At 44.4% G+C, this 16,246-nt stretch overlaps 2 protein-coding genes across 2 annotated transcripts; one reads left to right on the top strand and one right to left on the bottom strand.

Moving 5' to 3' along the window:
- Positions 1 to 142: 142 nt before the first annotated feature.
- On the bottom strand, positions 143 to 4,698 carry mettl13 (methyltransferase 13, eEF1A lysine and N-terminal methyltransferase). The gene is made up of 9 exons (XM_085448969.1): positions 4,462 to 4,698; positions 2,909 to 3,181; positions 2,359 to 2,827; positions 2,072 to 2,271; positions 1,784 to 1,973; positions 1,379 to 1,543; positions 1,060 to 1,272; positions 829 to 960; positions 143 to 613 (listed from the first exon to the last, which is right to left on the bottom strand). Exons 1-9 carry the CDS (start codon positions 4,612 to 4,614, stop codon positions 321 to 323), a joined length of 2,088 nt encoding a protein of 695 aa, XP_085305095.1. The 5' UTR covers positions 4,615 to 4,698; the 3' UTR covers positions 143 to 320.
- Positions 4,699 to 4,795: 97 nt separating this feature from the next.
- itpa (inosine triphosphatase (nucleoside triphosphate pyrophosphatase)) lies at positions 4,796 to 7,289 on the top strand. The gene is made up of 8 exons (XM_085448970.1): positions 4,796 to 4,923; positions 5,175 to 5,232; positions 5,323 to 5,387; positions 5,464 to 5,537; positions 5,626 to 5,657; positions 6,475 to 6,587; positions 6,668 to 6,744; positions 6,941 to 7,289. Exons 1-8 carry the CDS (start codon positions 4,861 to 4,863, stop codon positions 7,074 to 7,076), a joined length of 618 nt encoding a protein of 205 aa, XP_085305096.1. The 5' UTR covers positions 4,796 to 4,860; the 3' UTR covers positions 7,077 to 7,289.
- The last annotated feature ends 8,957 nt before the right edge of the window (positions 7,290 to 16,246 follow it).

Here is a 16,246-nt window from a genome sequence, read left to right as displayed (position 1 = left end):
GGGAGCCAGCACTGTGCAGTGCAATGGAAAACAGACAAGTAAAAGAGAAAGTGAAGGCATTTAGTGGTGAAATAATGCAGTCCCATCTATGACATCTAACAGCATAGTTAGAATAGTTTCAGTACCACTCTACTACTTAAGTTTAAAGGATAAAACGTTTATTTGTGACTGCTTATGTTACACATGTACACTTTAAATGACATTGTACTGAATGGCAAAGTCAAAGCACTTTTTCCCATATTTTAATATGTTTGTCGTACAATCTCAAACACTGTCCCGACACGTGGTTAACCTCAGCCCTCAATGGTCACAAACATGCTTCACACTATTCTCAAGTCTTTTAGCAACTCTGCAATGTCTATATGCGGCCTACGGCTGGGTTCAGTCCCGCTGGAGCACAGTGCACTCTGCAGATTCTTGGCTGCCTGGTTTAAGGATGGCAAAATGTGGGTGGCGTCCGTTGTCTCCTTTTCACCACGAGTGCACAGAAGGACTTCATTTATCTCTTCCTCGATCTTTCGAGACAGGATGGTGGGAAACACGCCGCTGACACGCTCAAGCACGCTTTTCCTCAAGGCTGGGTCTCGACATGCAAGGTTCAGTATGAACAGACCTGGCAGGGAGAGATAAAGAAAGGATATTACTTGAAAACTAAGCACATAACTTTGATAAACTGTTTGTATCAAAAAGTAACATGTCATATTTGAGACTGATAAAAGTATGGCTGTTTATTAGTCTATTTTATTTTGGTTGCAAGTGTCACATCAATTTAGCAAAAAAGATACGATTTAAGCATAAGAGATAAAGTATTTTAAAATGATTCTGTACCTCTGGGAGTTAGCAAGTTACGGACTTTCTGCAGGATTGGGGTTTCTACAAAGGCAGCAGGAGGACAGCTCATACCCAGAGTGCTATCTTTATTGTCTACATCAAACATGATGGCATCAAACAAATGACCACCTAGAGAAAAGGAAAAAACATACTTTATTTTTAATACCGATGAACCATTATATTCACTGGATTACTTTTAATTGCACTGTAATCCACACCCTCACTGACCTTCTTTTTCCAGTGCACAAATGCGTTCCAGACCATCCCCAAGAGTGACAGTCAAACGGTCATCTGGTTGAAACCCGAACCATTGTTTAGCCACCTCCAACACAACTGGGTCTAGTTCCACAACTTCAATAGTTACATTGGGCATAAAGTCCCGCAGAAACTGTGGAAGGCCTCCTCCACCGAGCCCCACCAGGAGCACTGACACTGGGATGTCTAGGAAGGATTAGGGAATGAAGTTTAATTGAATGTGATATTTTAGAGCAACTGAAGAGTGATAAATGCATGAATTACATGATAGGTTCTTCCTACATACACGCACCTTTGTTCTGTGGCATGCCCACGCCAAGCATAGCAAGACAAGCCACCATGACTTCATGGTGAGCACAGCAGAGGAAGCCACTGTCCACAGTCATGGAGGTTGAAGATGCTACTGGAGCTGCTGATGCCTTGGCCTTCCTTTTGTTCTTTTTCTTCTGACTTGTCGCTGCCCAAATACAAAACAATAAAATTAAGAGCTGTACAACTTCAACATCTTCTGTTTTTTCCTTTTGCGTTTTGGTTCGCTCAGTTTCATGCATTCTGGTATTAACTGGTAATCTCCCTATACTGTATGTCTGTGCATCATTGGTTGTGCTCAGTAGGTTAATTATTTACTTGTAAAAAGACCATTCATAAAAATACTTTATTATTAAGTGAAACAAATCAGGAAAGTACAAGACATTACCTGTATTTGGTGAGACCAGACGGCTCTCTGATTGGACAAGGGCAGCATTAGACAGGAAAACAAGTCGGCGATACAGTTCTCCGTCCTCTCCTTTGACATTCTCCACGCAATACTCCCCACTCAGCTGACTCACTCCCCTGCTAACCTCCTCTCGCCAGCCAAGGTCACCTCCCACAGACAGAAATGGCACCTGAAAACAGGGAAAAGAGCACAAAGGAAAGTGCTTCTTTAGACTGTTAATATTTTACATAGCATGTTTTAAAAAAAGGGATGCTTATGAGTGGTTACCTGGTGGTTGGCTGGCATACCCGGGGGAGCCAGGTCCATCACCACTGGTGAGAGTTCTGACTGGACAGCTTGCATCTCTGTGTACTCCTGATTCCTGTGCATTGATACAATAACCAAGCGCCGAAAGTTAGCACTGGCTGCTAGCTGCCTCCGCCCCTCACCAGAGCTGTAGAGCCAGGCTGTCTCACTCCCTTGAGGAACTGACAAAACAAACAACAAATCAAAGGACTAAATACACCCAATTCCATTAGAAGGCAGAAACTTGATGAATTGAAGCCTGGGCTCACCGATAAATATAGCAAACTGGTTTGCTCTTGGAACCTTAGCACCTGGTGGAGAATCTTGTATTGTAAGAGTGTATCTGGGAAGGCCGGTCTTTGCATGGCAGAGCGTGAGTGAGAGGTTTGAGTTGGCATCAGTGTTCGTCCGGAGCCTCTTTCTCAAGACGGAGTAAGCCTGATGCTCCCTCACAGCTGACAACAGTTCAGAAACATGCGTGTGACGGACAGGGGCTCCATCCTCTCCGAGGCACATCTCAAGAATGGGTGTGGGCATAGGCTGACGGAACTTGGTGCAAACCAGAACAAAAACAGGCAGAGCAAACGAGTCTTCCTCTGTCCTGTTTTCTTCCTGCAGGCAGTGGAGCCTCACTGCCCAGCCGAGCTGAACAAAATGCTCCACAGCCAACTTGATCACGCTCTCCTGAGCCAGTGTCACACAGACATAACGACCCCCGACACTTAGCACACGACCCACCTGGAAACACAAGAAAAATACAGTGAAGTTCATGCAGAGGTGTATATTGATGATGCACAGCCTGATCAACCTGCTTCTCACCTCTGTGAGCATGTTCCTGGCCAAAGCTCCTTCTTCTTCAGATGCCATAGCATCTAAGGTGCCCTTGTCCAGAGCAGCCTGATAGCTTGCATCCTCATATGGAGTTTTAGTAGCATCCACCTGATGGAAGGTAAGGCCTGGCCTGCGCTCAGCATTTCGCTGGTTCATGTTGTTGACCACAGTCTCACTAATGTCTATATTGGTCAGATGCTTGTAGCCAACATCATACATCTGTTCACTCAGCTCAGAGTTACCACAACCAACCACCAGCACCTGAAGGACAGAAATAAAGCCTAGCGGTCACTTATCAAGGCAAGAAATATACCAAGGCACAATCAGTGTTAGCAACACCCAAGTATATAAACATTTCAGGAGGTGGATGATTTGGTAAACTTTTCTTCTTTGCTCAGCTTTCCTATTTAGGTGTCATCAGAGCAGATGACCTGCTTCCATCTCATCCAGTCCCTCACATCCTCCTATGTCCACTTTCACTACATCCATGAACCTTCTCTGAAGTCTTTCTCTTTTCTTCCTGCCTGACAGCTTCATATTCAGCATTCTTTGTCCAATATATCCACCATCTCTTCTCTGTAAAGGTCCAAACCCGTCCTTGCTTCTCTGACTTTGTCTCCAAACTGCTTGACCTGCGTTTTTCCTCTGATACACTCAACTCTTCTGCCTCCAGCTCGGCCTCCTATCTTTTTGTTAGTGCCACTGTCTTCAGAATATACATCATAGCAGGTCTCAGTCCCATCTTGTAAACCTTCACTTTCATTCTTGCTTTCATAATTCTGTTACAAATTACCCTGAAAATTCTCCACCCCACTTCATCTCTCTTGTTCACTGTTCATTGCCCCCAACTTTTTAAACTTGCAACCTTTACGCCTCTTCCTCTTTACACCTATCTCCCTCTCACTCACAAACATGTATTCTGTCTCGTTTCACTGACTTTCATTGGGCTTCTATCCAGAGAATACTGGATCTCTCAAGGCTCCCTCCCGTCTGCATCCCTACTCTCACCACAGGTCATGTGTCTGTCTGTCATCTGCAGAAATTCCTGCCCGACATCAACGGTCAATCTATTCATCACCACAGCAAACAAGAAGGGGCTCAAAACAGATCCCCGATGTAATCCCACCCCCACCTTCAACCAATCTGTCACCCCTACCGGACACCTCATATATGTCTGCATTACCCTACCATACTTCTCCTGACTTCCTCACATAGTACCACAGTTACTTTCTTGACTCCCTATCATATGCTTTCTCTAAAGCACAGTGCTACTCCTTCAGACCTTCTCTATATTTCTCCATTAAAACACTCAAAACAAACATTGCCTCTGTAGTGTTCTTTCTCTTTATAAAGGCATACTGTTGCTTGCTGATCATCAGTTCTCTCCTCAATCTTGATGATCTGGCACATCAGCTCTCTGTAGTTACTGCAGCTCTGCATATCACTGTTGCTCTTGAAATCATGTGGCAAACTAAATTTCTTAATGCAGTATTAAAAGAAACAGTGAGTGTTTCGCCAAACCCCTTCGTCACCCAATTTACCTTATCTTGGACTTTGATGTATTTGTGCAGCACACCGCACAGTTTGTTGTAGTCTCCATACCATTCAAAAGCCTTCTCCCCTCTCTTCTTAAAAAACTTCTCCCAGTACTCAGCAGAGCTGAACTCCTCGGCGGTGCGAGGTAAAAGACTCATGGTCGTCTGTGATGGTTCAAAACGTTGCAGATTTTACCGTAACTTTACCTACAGCCACTTCTACACATGGCACTTGGCTCTGATTTCCACCCGGACAACATTGCTTCCAGTACCGCTTGCTGATTGGTGGAGTGCCCCTACAGATTTAACGATGATTGGCTGAGGCTTTCAGAGTTGCTGTTATTGGTCGCTGCATATGTGGAAGTGCTCGGTTCGCTGTTGTTAGTCATCCGGGTTCAATTCATCATGGCGGTACCCGCTGGAAGGTCTGTGGTTTTCGTGACAGGGAACGCAAAAAAACTTGAAGAAGTAAGAAACAAATACTTCATACCTGAGATGGATTGTATGTTTACGGTCGGAGTGGCCTTTCTAATCCGTTCCAGGAAGAATAGTGTTCATTTAACGGTCCTTTTCATGCTGCATGTTGAGCTAGCTAGTTAAAGTGAGATTGAGACTGGAGCAGTAACTTAATCCAGAAATCCCTTGTTTCGTTTGCCACAAAAAGGCCTCACAAGATTTATGAAGATTTATGCTTCGTCTGCTTGTTTGTGATCCATCAGGTCATTCAGATACTGGGCGACAAGTTTCCCTACAAACTAGTGGCGAAAAAGATCGACTGTGAGTATCAAAAGTAACACCACCGGCTAAAGAAAAATAAATACATTAAAATTATGTGGTCATTGCTTTTGCAAAATTTTCTTTATGCAGTGCCTGAATACCAGGGAGAGCCAGATGAGATCTCCATACAGAAGTGTAAGGAGGCTGCACGACAGGTACAATGTAATACCACTGCCATATCACGTATTAATTAAAGACAGTGCCTTAACACCCCCGCCCCCCCCAATTCAGATTGATGGACCAGTCATAGTAGAGGACACCTGTCTATGTTTCAGAGCTTTGGGGGGATTACCTGGTCCTTACATGTAAGTCAACTATCTAAAGTATGTATTCAACGGTATCTTACATAGTGATAGTGAGCGTCAATTTTAAAACAAATATCTGTTTCCATAGTAAATGGTTCCTGGAAAAACTCAAACCAGAAGGTAAGTAATGAAATAAATGCTATCAAAATGTGTTGTTTAAACAAACGTATTCAGAGCTTGATGAATGCTTGATAATCAAGTTAGGAAATCCCAGAAAGTTGATTCAGTTCATTTGGGCAGATTGCTTTCAATTGGAGAAACCTGTCATCCCTTATCCAGATGACTTCACTGCAGGCTCCCAAACCTTATAGACAGTACGGTTGCATAAAGATCAGCACCATTGCTTAACAATGACTCACGTGACCAGATATGCCAATTAGAATTTTCTTCAGAAAAACCAAAGAACTGCTGGCTAGGCATGTTGCACGGAAGTGTTACCTAAGCAGGCCAGAACTTGGCAGTCTACACTTACAAGCCAGAGGCCAATCTTTTGATGAAGATGTGCAGATTCTGGACAGGAAAGAATGAAGGTTTGAGCGAGGAGGGCATTGATATAAAAATAGAGGCCCCCTTCCTCAGTTCTAAAAGTAAATCTCCTACCATCTTACAATGCCGTGATTGGAGCCATTCCCCAGTTCTTTGTTAGTAGTACTCATGGCCATTCATATTTGCATATCAGCAGTCATCAACTGATCGTGTAGCTCATTCTTATGCAAGCACCTTAATAGTTAAATTTTACAATCTGTTTATAAACCTGCAGTCAGCTGATACTGAAGAAGTCACACGGTCACTTCACATAAACCAAATCAACATTCTGGTATTATGCAGAGCTTCTTTAGAAAAACTAGTCTTGACTTTTGAGGGGTGTTGTTTTTTTTTTTTTGTTGTTGTTGTTTTTTTTTTCTCTTTAAATTATTATTTTTAAAATACGTTTTAGGCTTGTACAAACTTCTAGCTGGATTTGAGGATAAATCTGCATGGGCTCTCTGCACTTTTGCGTACTCTGCTGGGAAAGATGAACCCATTCAGCTCTTCAGAGGGAAAACAGAGGTCAGTCTGTCTCTGTAAATCTGTCCTGGTGTTTGTGCTTTTGTGCGTGCATTTTGAATTGACTCCTGTGGTATTTTCAGGGGTGCATTGTAGAACCCAGAGGGCCTCGAGACTTTGGCTGGGATCCCTGTTTCCAGCCAGATGGATATGACAAAACGTAAGCAAAACAATTTGCATTTCCCCCTTTCGACCAACAAGGGGAGCCAGAGGTTAACACACTGCCTCTGCATTATCAACCATACAAAATCCTTTTTGCTTCATGCGGTGCACTTGGGATGAAGTATTACTGTTATTATTTAACATTTGTATCAAATAATAATTTTCACTACTAATTTCTTCTCACTTCTCTGCAGCTATGCTGAACTGCCCAAAGAAGTTAAAAATTCAATCTCCCACCGGTACCGGGCGCTTGCTGCCATGTCTGAGTATTTCTCGCAAACCAACAATACCACACCACAGACCAAGAAGAAGAAAAAGGAGGAAGACTAAAGATAACTTTTGCTCCAACTTCAGGCTTTGAAGTTGCAGTATTATGCATCAAATATAAAGGGAGAAAATATTCCTTAATAAGACACTGTTTGTTAGCCCAGAAAAATACAAAAGATAAAACATTTTTGATGCGTACCCGTAGTCTCTTAAGCGGGCAAAGTGCTGCGTAATATCTGTTTTCTCTTATTTTTTAATAAATGGTTTTGAACAAATGCAATAGTCCATGTGAACATTTCTCTTTGAATATTACCTCTTGGATACTCTGAGACAACCTTCTGAGTTTTTGCTTCCAAGGACTGACAGAGATAGACTGAGGAAGAGTATAATTCATAAAAAACAAGAGCTCCAGGGTCCTGATGAGAGCAGCAGACTCCTCTGTGGCTGAGACTGGCTCCTGGATTTGGGGAGGGAAGCACAGGGCTAGAGTCCAGAGAGGGGAGGGTCCCTGAAAGGGAGAGCGGGGTGTTCAGTACAAACACCACAGTGATAACAAAGAATCTTGGGTTATAAATGACCCATGAAGTGAAAGCCTCCAAGCAGGAACTATGCATACACCTGTGACTAATATCTCCCACATGTATTGAATCAGTGATGCATGCTTCCACAGCAGTAGAAGCATGTGTCTGCTTCTACTGTTACCAACTGTTTAATCACTTCAATCACTTGAATCAGTTGTGTATTGTTCTCACTTATCTTTCCTACATGAAGCACTGCACACTGTAAATTTTTCCCATCTAGTTAATAACATTGATAATCAGTAAAAGTAACAGTTTCAGAAATAAAAGTGCAAACACAGGACCGACCACCCTGTTTCCCTAGACCTCTGACTCTCATTTGGGAGTTGAAATAACAAGTTGCAAAAAAAAAAAGAACATGGGAGCTGTTTTGTTCTCGTCAGGAAACATTACCAGTTTTTCCCAGAATACGAAGTCTGCCTGCCAGGCTTCAGGTTACTAGAGGTAAAAGACAAAACAATTACTGTAAGTGCTGAAGCATTAATCAAAGCCCCACTGTCTGTGTGAATGTTGGATCATTTGAAAGGTATGATAAGGGCATGATACCTAAATTTCAATACACTGTCCAAGCCTACTAACAGGAACAATATTCATGATTTTAATATGATACAGTTTTTGGCTGATAATGTGTTATGTCGTCCCTGGGGTCTATTTATGTAGATTTCTAAGTGTCTTCAGCCTCATATGTAGAAATCTCACAATATATTTCATTCACTCCACTTTACTTACTTTAGTACTACTTGCAGCTCATTTTTTCTTGCCTTTTTTGTACTAAAGAGTGTCTGCAGCACTTAAAAAATCTGTTTCCAAGAAAAAGAGTTCTACTCCTGGTACCATCCAAACTATAGAGATTAATAATGCTAAAGTTTCTGAATTTTCTTAAAAAGCCATTCAGATTTAAAGTTTTTGGACAGAGTTTTAAAAAAAATGTTGTAATCCAGATACTGATTTCTGGAATAGGAAAATAAATAAATAAAAATTATATATATATATATATATATATATATATATATATATATACACACACACACATATATATATACATTAGGGGTGCAACAATACACAAAATTCACGGTTCGGTTCGGTTCGATACTTTGGTGTCACGGTTCGATATTTTTTCGATACAAAAAAAATGTTCATGCCTTTTTAATTTGTCATTTATTAAAATTATAAATATATATTTTAACTCAAAAGTACAGTTTTTAAATTTAATGTTGCTGAAACAAAAATAATTTAAAAAATAAATATATCTGATTGAGGAATCACTCATCTTTGGAAAAGAGAGTTTATTACAGAGAAATGGCTCTTTCCAAAATAAAAGCTATACTATACGCTTCTTCTGGGCTATATTCTCAGCAGCATATTGTAGCGGGTCAGGGCTGTTCGGGGTTCTGTTTGTACAGTTATGTTTTGTTTATGTTGCCATAGTGACGGGTGACGCCCTCTTGCTGCGACGGTGTGTCCTTCCGGGGTCAGAGGGCGCCCTGTGTGTTGTTGTTGTTGTTGCTGTGCGGTTGCCGCGCTGAGCAGTTAGCTAGCGGCAGTGTTCTTCTGCAGATGTCAATAAACGGCTGTGCTCCCTGGCTAGCTCACGGGAAGCAAGACCAAACAACACCTCCTTCTCCTCGTTGTCTGAGCTCGCCACATTGGTGTCAGAAGTGGGATGATGGTGGCACCCCATGTTCTGACCCGAGTGACTTTTCCCCCGCCTGTCGTGACCGGCGGTGCGCCAAAAGAAGGCACCTGGATATTTGCAAAGTGAAAGCAAAGAACAAGCGCAAATTCAAACGCGATTTCAATATGTCACATATTGACAGTGGCTCACCGATGCCAATGACATAATTACCCAGCTACATTTCCGAAAGAATGCAAAAGCATTGACATATATTTTTCCTTCCTACAATAGCCCGACGGGCAGGGCAGAGATAGATTTTGGTAGCCCGACTGGAAAAATCGCTAGCCCGATTTTGCAAGCCCTGTGTTACAGGCATGGCCCTTTAAGGATGAAGCCTGATGGGAAATGTATTCGGGATGTGTGTAGCGGGACTGCCTGGTGTGTGTGTGTGTGTGTGAAGAGAGAGAGCGGAGAAGGGGAAAAAGTAACGGTTAGCTACAGAAGAGACAGAAAGAAAATAAATAAAAGGAATATAATAACTCCCTCGACAGCCAGAGTTTTGTCGGCGATGCTCGCTGTGAGTAAACGGTTTCAGCCCACTGTACGCTGTGTTCGTGCCTTAGAGAAGAAATAAAGTTCGGTGAAGCAGTTTCCTACGCCTCCTTCGATCTTTTTGCTAGCGGAGTTGACCTGTATAGTAAGCTGTTGCCGGCTACGAGTCAGTTACGGAACCTTCAAGTAACTGCCAGAGGTTTCCTTACTACGGTTCGGGGCCGCGGATCTGGCGCGGTAACACCTGTATCTGATTGAGGAGTCACTCATCTTTGGAAAAGAGAGTTTATTACAGAGAAATGGCTCTTTCCAAAATAAAAGCTATACTATACGCTTCTTCTGGGCTATATTCTCAGCAGCATATTGTAGCGGGTCAGGGCTGTTCGGGGTTCTGTTTGTACAGTTATGTTTTGTTTATGTTGCCATAGTGACGGGTGACGCCCTCTCGCTGCGACGGTGTGTCCTTCCGGGGTCAGAGGGCGCCCTGTGTGTTGTTGTTGTGGCTGTGCGGTTGCCGCGCTGAGCAGTTAGCTAGCGGCAGTGTTCTTCTGCAGATGTCAATAAACGGCTGTGCTCCCTGGCTAGCTCACGGGAAGCAAGACCAAACAACACCTCCGTCTCCTCGTTGTCTGAGCTCGCCACATTAGTGTCAGAAGTGGGATGATGGTGGCACCCCATGTTCTGACCCGAGTGACTTTTCCCCCGCCTGTCGTGACTGGCGGTGCGCCAAAAGAAGGCACCTGGATATTTGCAAAGTGAAAGCAAAAGACAAGCGCAAATTCAAACGCGATTTCAATATGTCACATATTGACAGTGGCTCACCGATGCCAATGACATAATTACCCAGCTACATTTCCGAAAGAATGCAAAAGCATTGACATATATTTTTTCTTCCTACAATAGCCCGACGGGCAGGGCAGAGATAGATTTTGGTAGCCCAACTGGAAAAATCGCTAGCCCGATTTTGCAAGCCCTGTGTTACAGGCATGGCCCTTTAAGGATGAAGCCTGATGGGAAATGTATTCGGGATGTGTGTAGCGGGACTGCCTGGTGTGTGTGTGTGTGAAGAGAGAGAGCGGAGAAGGGGAAAAAGTAACGGTTAGCTACAGAAGAGACGGAAAGAAAATAAATAAAAGGAATATAATAACTCCCTCGACAGCCAGAGTTTTGTCGGCGATGCTCGCTGTGAGTAAACGGTTTCAGCCCACTGTACGCTGTGTTCGTGCCTTAGAGAAGAAATAAAGTTCGGTGAAGCAGTTTCCTACGCCTCCTTCGATCTTTTTGCTAGCGGAGTTGACCTGTATAGTAAGCTGTTGCCGGCTACGAGTCAGTTACGGAACCTTCAAGTAACTGCCAGAGGTTTCCTTACTACGGTTCGGGGCCGCGGATCTGGCGCGGTAACACCTGTATCTGATTGAGGAGTCACTCATCTTTGGAAAAGAGAGTTTATTACAGAGAAATGGCTCTTTCCAAAATAAAAGCTATACTATACGCTTCTTCTGGGCTATATTCTCAGCAGCATATTGTAGCGGGTCAGGGCTGTTCGGGGTTCTGTTTGTACAGTTATGTTTTGTTTATGTTGCCATAGTGACGGGTGACGCCCTCTTGCTGCGACGGTGTGTCCTTCCGGGGTCAGAGGGCGCCCTGTGTGTTGTTGTTGTTGTTGCTGTGCGGTTGCCGCGCTGAGCAGTTAGCTAGCGGCAGTGTTCTTCTGCAGATGTCAATAAACGGCTGTGCTCCCTGGCTAGCTCACGGGAAGCAAGACCAAACAACACCTCCTTCTCCTCGTTGTCTGAGCTCGCCACATTGGTGTCAGAAGTGGGATGATGGTGGCACCCCATGTTCTGACCCGAGTGACTTTTCCCCCGCCTGTCGTGACCGGCGGTGCGCCAAAAGAAGGCACCTGGATATTTGCAAAGTGAAAGCAAAGAACAAGCGCAAATTCAAACGCGATTTCAATATGTCACATATTGACAGTGGCTCACCGATGCCAATGACATAATTACCCAGCTACATTTCCGAAAGAATGCAAAAGCATTGACATATATTTTTCCTTCCTACAATAGCCCGACGGGCAGGGCAGAGATAGATTTTGGTAGCCCGACTGGAAAAATCGCTAGCCCGATTTTGCAAGCCCTGTGTTACAGGCATGGCCCTTTAAGGATGAAGCCTGATGGGAAATGTATTCGGGATGTGTGTAGCGGGACTGCCTGGTGTGTGTGTGTGTGTGAAGAGAGAGAGCGGAGAAGGGGAAAAAGTAACGGTTAGCTACAGAAGAGACAGAAAGAAAATAAATAAAAGGAATATAATAACTCCCTCGACAGCCAGAGTTTTGTCGGCGATGCTCGCTGTGAGTAAACGGTTTCAGCCCACTGTACGCTGTGTTCGTGCCTTAGAGAAGAAATAAAGTTCGGTGAAGCAGTTTCCTACGCCTCCTTCGATCTTTTTGCTAGCGGAGTTGACCTGTATAGTAAGCTGTTGCCGGCTACGAGTCAGTTACGGAACCTTCAAGTAACTGCCAGAGGTTTCCTTACTACGGTTCGGGGCCGCGGATCTGGCGCGGTAACACCTGTATCTGATTGAGGAGTCACTCATCTTTGGAAAAGAGAGTTTATTACAGAGAAATGGCTCTTTCCAAAATAAAAGCTATACTATACGCTTCTTCTGGGCTATATTCTCAGCAGCATATTGTAGCGGGTCAGGGCTGTTCGGGGTTCTGTTTGTACAGTTATGTTTTGTTTATGTTGCCATAGTGACGGGTGACGCCCTCTCGCTGCGACGGTGTGTCCTTCCGGGGTCAGAGGGCGCCCTGTGTGTTGTTGTTGTGGCTGTGCGGTTGCCGCGCTGAGCAGTTAGCTAGCGGCAGTGTTCTTCTGCAGATGTCAATAAACGGCTGTGCTCCCTGGCTAGCTCACGGGAAGCAAGACCAAACAACACCTCCGTCTCCTCGTTGTCTGAGCTCGCCACATTAGTGTCAGAAGTGGGATGATGGTGGCACCCCATGTTCTGACCCGAGTGACTTTTCCCCCGCCTGTCGTGACTGGCGGTGCGCCAAAAGAAGGCACCTGGATATTTGCAAAGTGAAAGCAAAAAACAAGCGCAAATTCAAACGCGATTTCAATATGTCACATATTGACAGTGGCTCACCGATGCCAATGACATAATTACCCAGCTACATTTCCGAAAGAATGCAAAAGCATTGACATATATTTTTTCTTCCTACAATAGCCCGACGGGCAGGGCAGAGATAGATTTTGGTAGCCCAACTGGAAAAATCGCTAGCCCGATTTTGCAAGCCCTGTGTTACAGGCATGGCCCTTTAAGGATGAAGCCTGATGGGAAATGTATTCGGGATGTGTGTAGCGGGACTGCCTGGTGTGTGTGTGTGTGAAGAGAGAGAGCGGAGAAGGGGAAAAAGTAACGGTTAGCTACAGAAGAGACGGAAAGAAAATAAATAAAAGGAATATAATAACTCCCTCGACAGCCAGAGTTTTGTTGGCGATGCTCGCTGTGAGTAAACGGTTTCAGCCCACTGTACGCTGTGTTCGTGCCTTAGAGAAGAAATAAAGTTCGGTGAAGCAGTTTCCTACGCCTCCTTCGATCTTTTTGCTAGCGGAGTTGACCTGTATAGTAAGCTGTTGCCGGCTACGAGTCAGTTACGGAACCTTCAAGTAACTGCCAGAGGTTTCCTTACTACGGTTCGGGGCCGCGGATCTGGCGCGGTAACACCTGTATCTGATTGAGGAGTCACTCATCTTTGGAAAAGAGAGTTTATTACAGAGAAATGGCTCTTTCCAAAATAAAAGCTATACTATACGCTTCTTCTGGGCTATATTCTCAGCAGCATATTGTAGCGGGTCAGGGCTGTTCGGGGTTCTGTTTGTACAGTTATGTTTTGTTTATGTTGCCATAGTGACGGGTGACGCCCTCTCGCTGCGACGGTGTGTCCTTCCGGGGTCAGAGGGCGCCCTGTGTGTTGTTGTTGTGGCTGTGCGGTTGCCGCGCTGAGCAGTTAGCTAGCGGCAGTGTTCTTCTGCAGATGTCAATAAACGGCTGTGCTCCCTGGCTAGCTCACGGGAAGCAAGACCAAACGACACCTCCGTCTCCTCGTTGTCTGAGCTCGCCACATTAGTGTCAGAAGTGGGATGATGGTGGCACCCCATGTTCTGACCCGAGTGACTTTTCCCCCGCCGGTCGTGACCGGCCGGTGCGCCAAAAGAAGGCACCTGGACATTTGCAGGACTTTGTGTGGGGCAATGGGGTCGTCGGGGACGACTGACCCCTTAGGCGGGGGCTATGTAGCGGGTCAGGGCTGTTCAGGGTTCTGTTTGTACAGTTATGTTTCGTTTATGTTGCCATAGTGACGGGTGACGCCTTCTCGCTGCGACGGTGTGTCCTTCCGGGGTCAGAGGGCGCTCTGTGTGTTGTTGTTGCTGTGCGGTTGCTGCGCTGAGCAGTTAGCTAGCGGCAGTGTTCTTCTGCAGATGTCAATAAACGGCTGTGCTCCCTGGCTAGCTCACGGTAAGCAAGACCAAACGACACCTCCCTCTCCTCCTTGTCTGAGCTCGCCACAATATTAAACATATCAGGTCCCCATAAGGAGAATCATGTGCTAACGGCTGTCTAAATGACTGGGGTAAAGTTTGTAACATGCATGCTTGTTGTTTTTGTCTGCTTCCACTTGTCTTTGCACTAGGATGATGTCGGCGTAAATGTGCAGTCATATTCGTTGTGTTCCCACTAGTGCTCCGTTATCGAGCTACCCCTGCGTGGGGCTAGACGGCTAACACTTTAACGAGCTAACTGCTCGCTAACACACTAGTTCCCACCCATGTAATTGAGCATTGCGTGGCACATCCAACATACTGTTTTACTTTAGTCCATGACGCGCTTACCTTCAGGGTCATACGTCACATGAAAACCAAAATAATTCCAAACGCCACATCTGAATGAGGGTGGGGAAGGTTCAATTTGCCATGTTGCAAGGAGAGCTTAACTTCTGTCTCGCTAGCTTGCCCTGCGCTCGTCCTTCTGATGATGCTGTCTGTGTTGAGCGCTCAGTGGATCTGCGCTCGACAGTGCAGCCTAGGCTGAGTAGTCGAACGCAGATTTACTGAGCGCTCAACACAGACAGCATCGTCAGAAGGAAAGTTGATAAAATAAATTACAAATTTTGTATTGTTCGATACATATGCGTACTGAACCGAAAGCACTGTATCGAACGGTTCAATATCGATACGAGTATCGTTGCACTAGAGCTGGGCGATAGAACATAACGATATGTATCGCGATATAACTTTTACTCGATAGAGAAATTAAGCTATCGCGATAGACCTCGCTCTTGTCCTCAAAAAAAAAAAAAAAAAAAGGTCAGCCAATCCAAATTAAGTAGCGCAGAGCCGAACCAATCACAGCCGCAGCGTCACGTCGCGTGACTTGTTACGTACAGCACAAGTGCCAAGCCGCACGTGTGTTTGTTTGGGAAGCAGCCAGCGGGTAATGGAGCCAGCGCGTAATGGAGGAAATGAGTGTGCCGACTAGAAAAATCAACCGAGCGTGACCGAAGAGAAAACAGATGATGGTTCCAATGCCGGAGAGATTGTCAAACGGAAGAGCCATAGAAGTTCCGTAGTGTGAAGGTATTTCGGCTATTTCAAGTCTGACAAAAACAGAGTAGCGTGCACTGTAAATTGTGCCGAAAGCAAGTCTGGAAATACAATAAACTGGTGCATGCATCACACTGTGCGCCACGTTATTGTTTCGGTGAAATGAATTTCTACAATACTGTTACTGTTAATTCTACTCTCTGCAGTGTTTAAATGCTTACATATACACACAGTTACTGTCCCTCCACACTTACGACTCGGTTCTGCTTCTATGCCCCAGCTTTGTTTACTTTTTCCCACCGAGGCTTCTAGACTTCTGATTGGCCAACATTTAGGCACGGTTAGGAATCTAGCGCCACCTGCTGCTTTGGCATGTTCATAGCAGCGTTTTCCTTCATTTCTGCCTTTATGTGTGGACGGGATTATTTTTTAAAACGAAAACGGAAAATCTCCGTTTTCAAAAATACCCGTGTACGTGTGGACGTAGCCTCAGTCTCTGACTGGAAGCGCTAATTCGTCATTCGGCTTTTGTCAGACTAAAGTAACTGTTAAAACTGTTTGAAAAGTTCAGCTATACAACAAGGAGAGATTGAGAATTTCCTTTTAGTTCTCAGTTTATTTGATATTGACAAAAGTTAGTCAGTTTTGTCTGTTCTTCTGTAAAACAAACTAAGATTTATTTTTAGAATTAATATTTTGTTTCTAAGTGGAATTGACAATTTAGTCTGTTTCGTTTGTCCTATTTTGAAACTTAAACGCTTTAGCGGCTGCCTTTTGTGTAGTTTGCAATATTTGCCTTTATTTATCTGAAAAAGTCTCATGTTCCTTAAGTACATCTACCCTGTTGAACTTATTATGGGAAATAAATATTTAAATCAAAAC

The sequence above is a fragment of the Copadichromis virginalis genome, linkage group LG23 (genome assembly GCF_057382275.1).
Source record: "Copadichromis virginalis isolate Kocher_CV1m ecotype Utaka linkage group LG23, C_Virginalis_male_GT1.1, whole genome shotgun sequence".
NCBI lineage: Eukaryota > Metazoa > Chordata > Actinopteri > Cichliformes > Cichlidae > Copadichromis > Copadichromis virginalis.
Note: the sequence above shows the minus strand (reverse complement) of the source record. Positions and strands in the feature narration are given on the sequence as shown.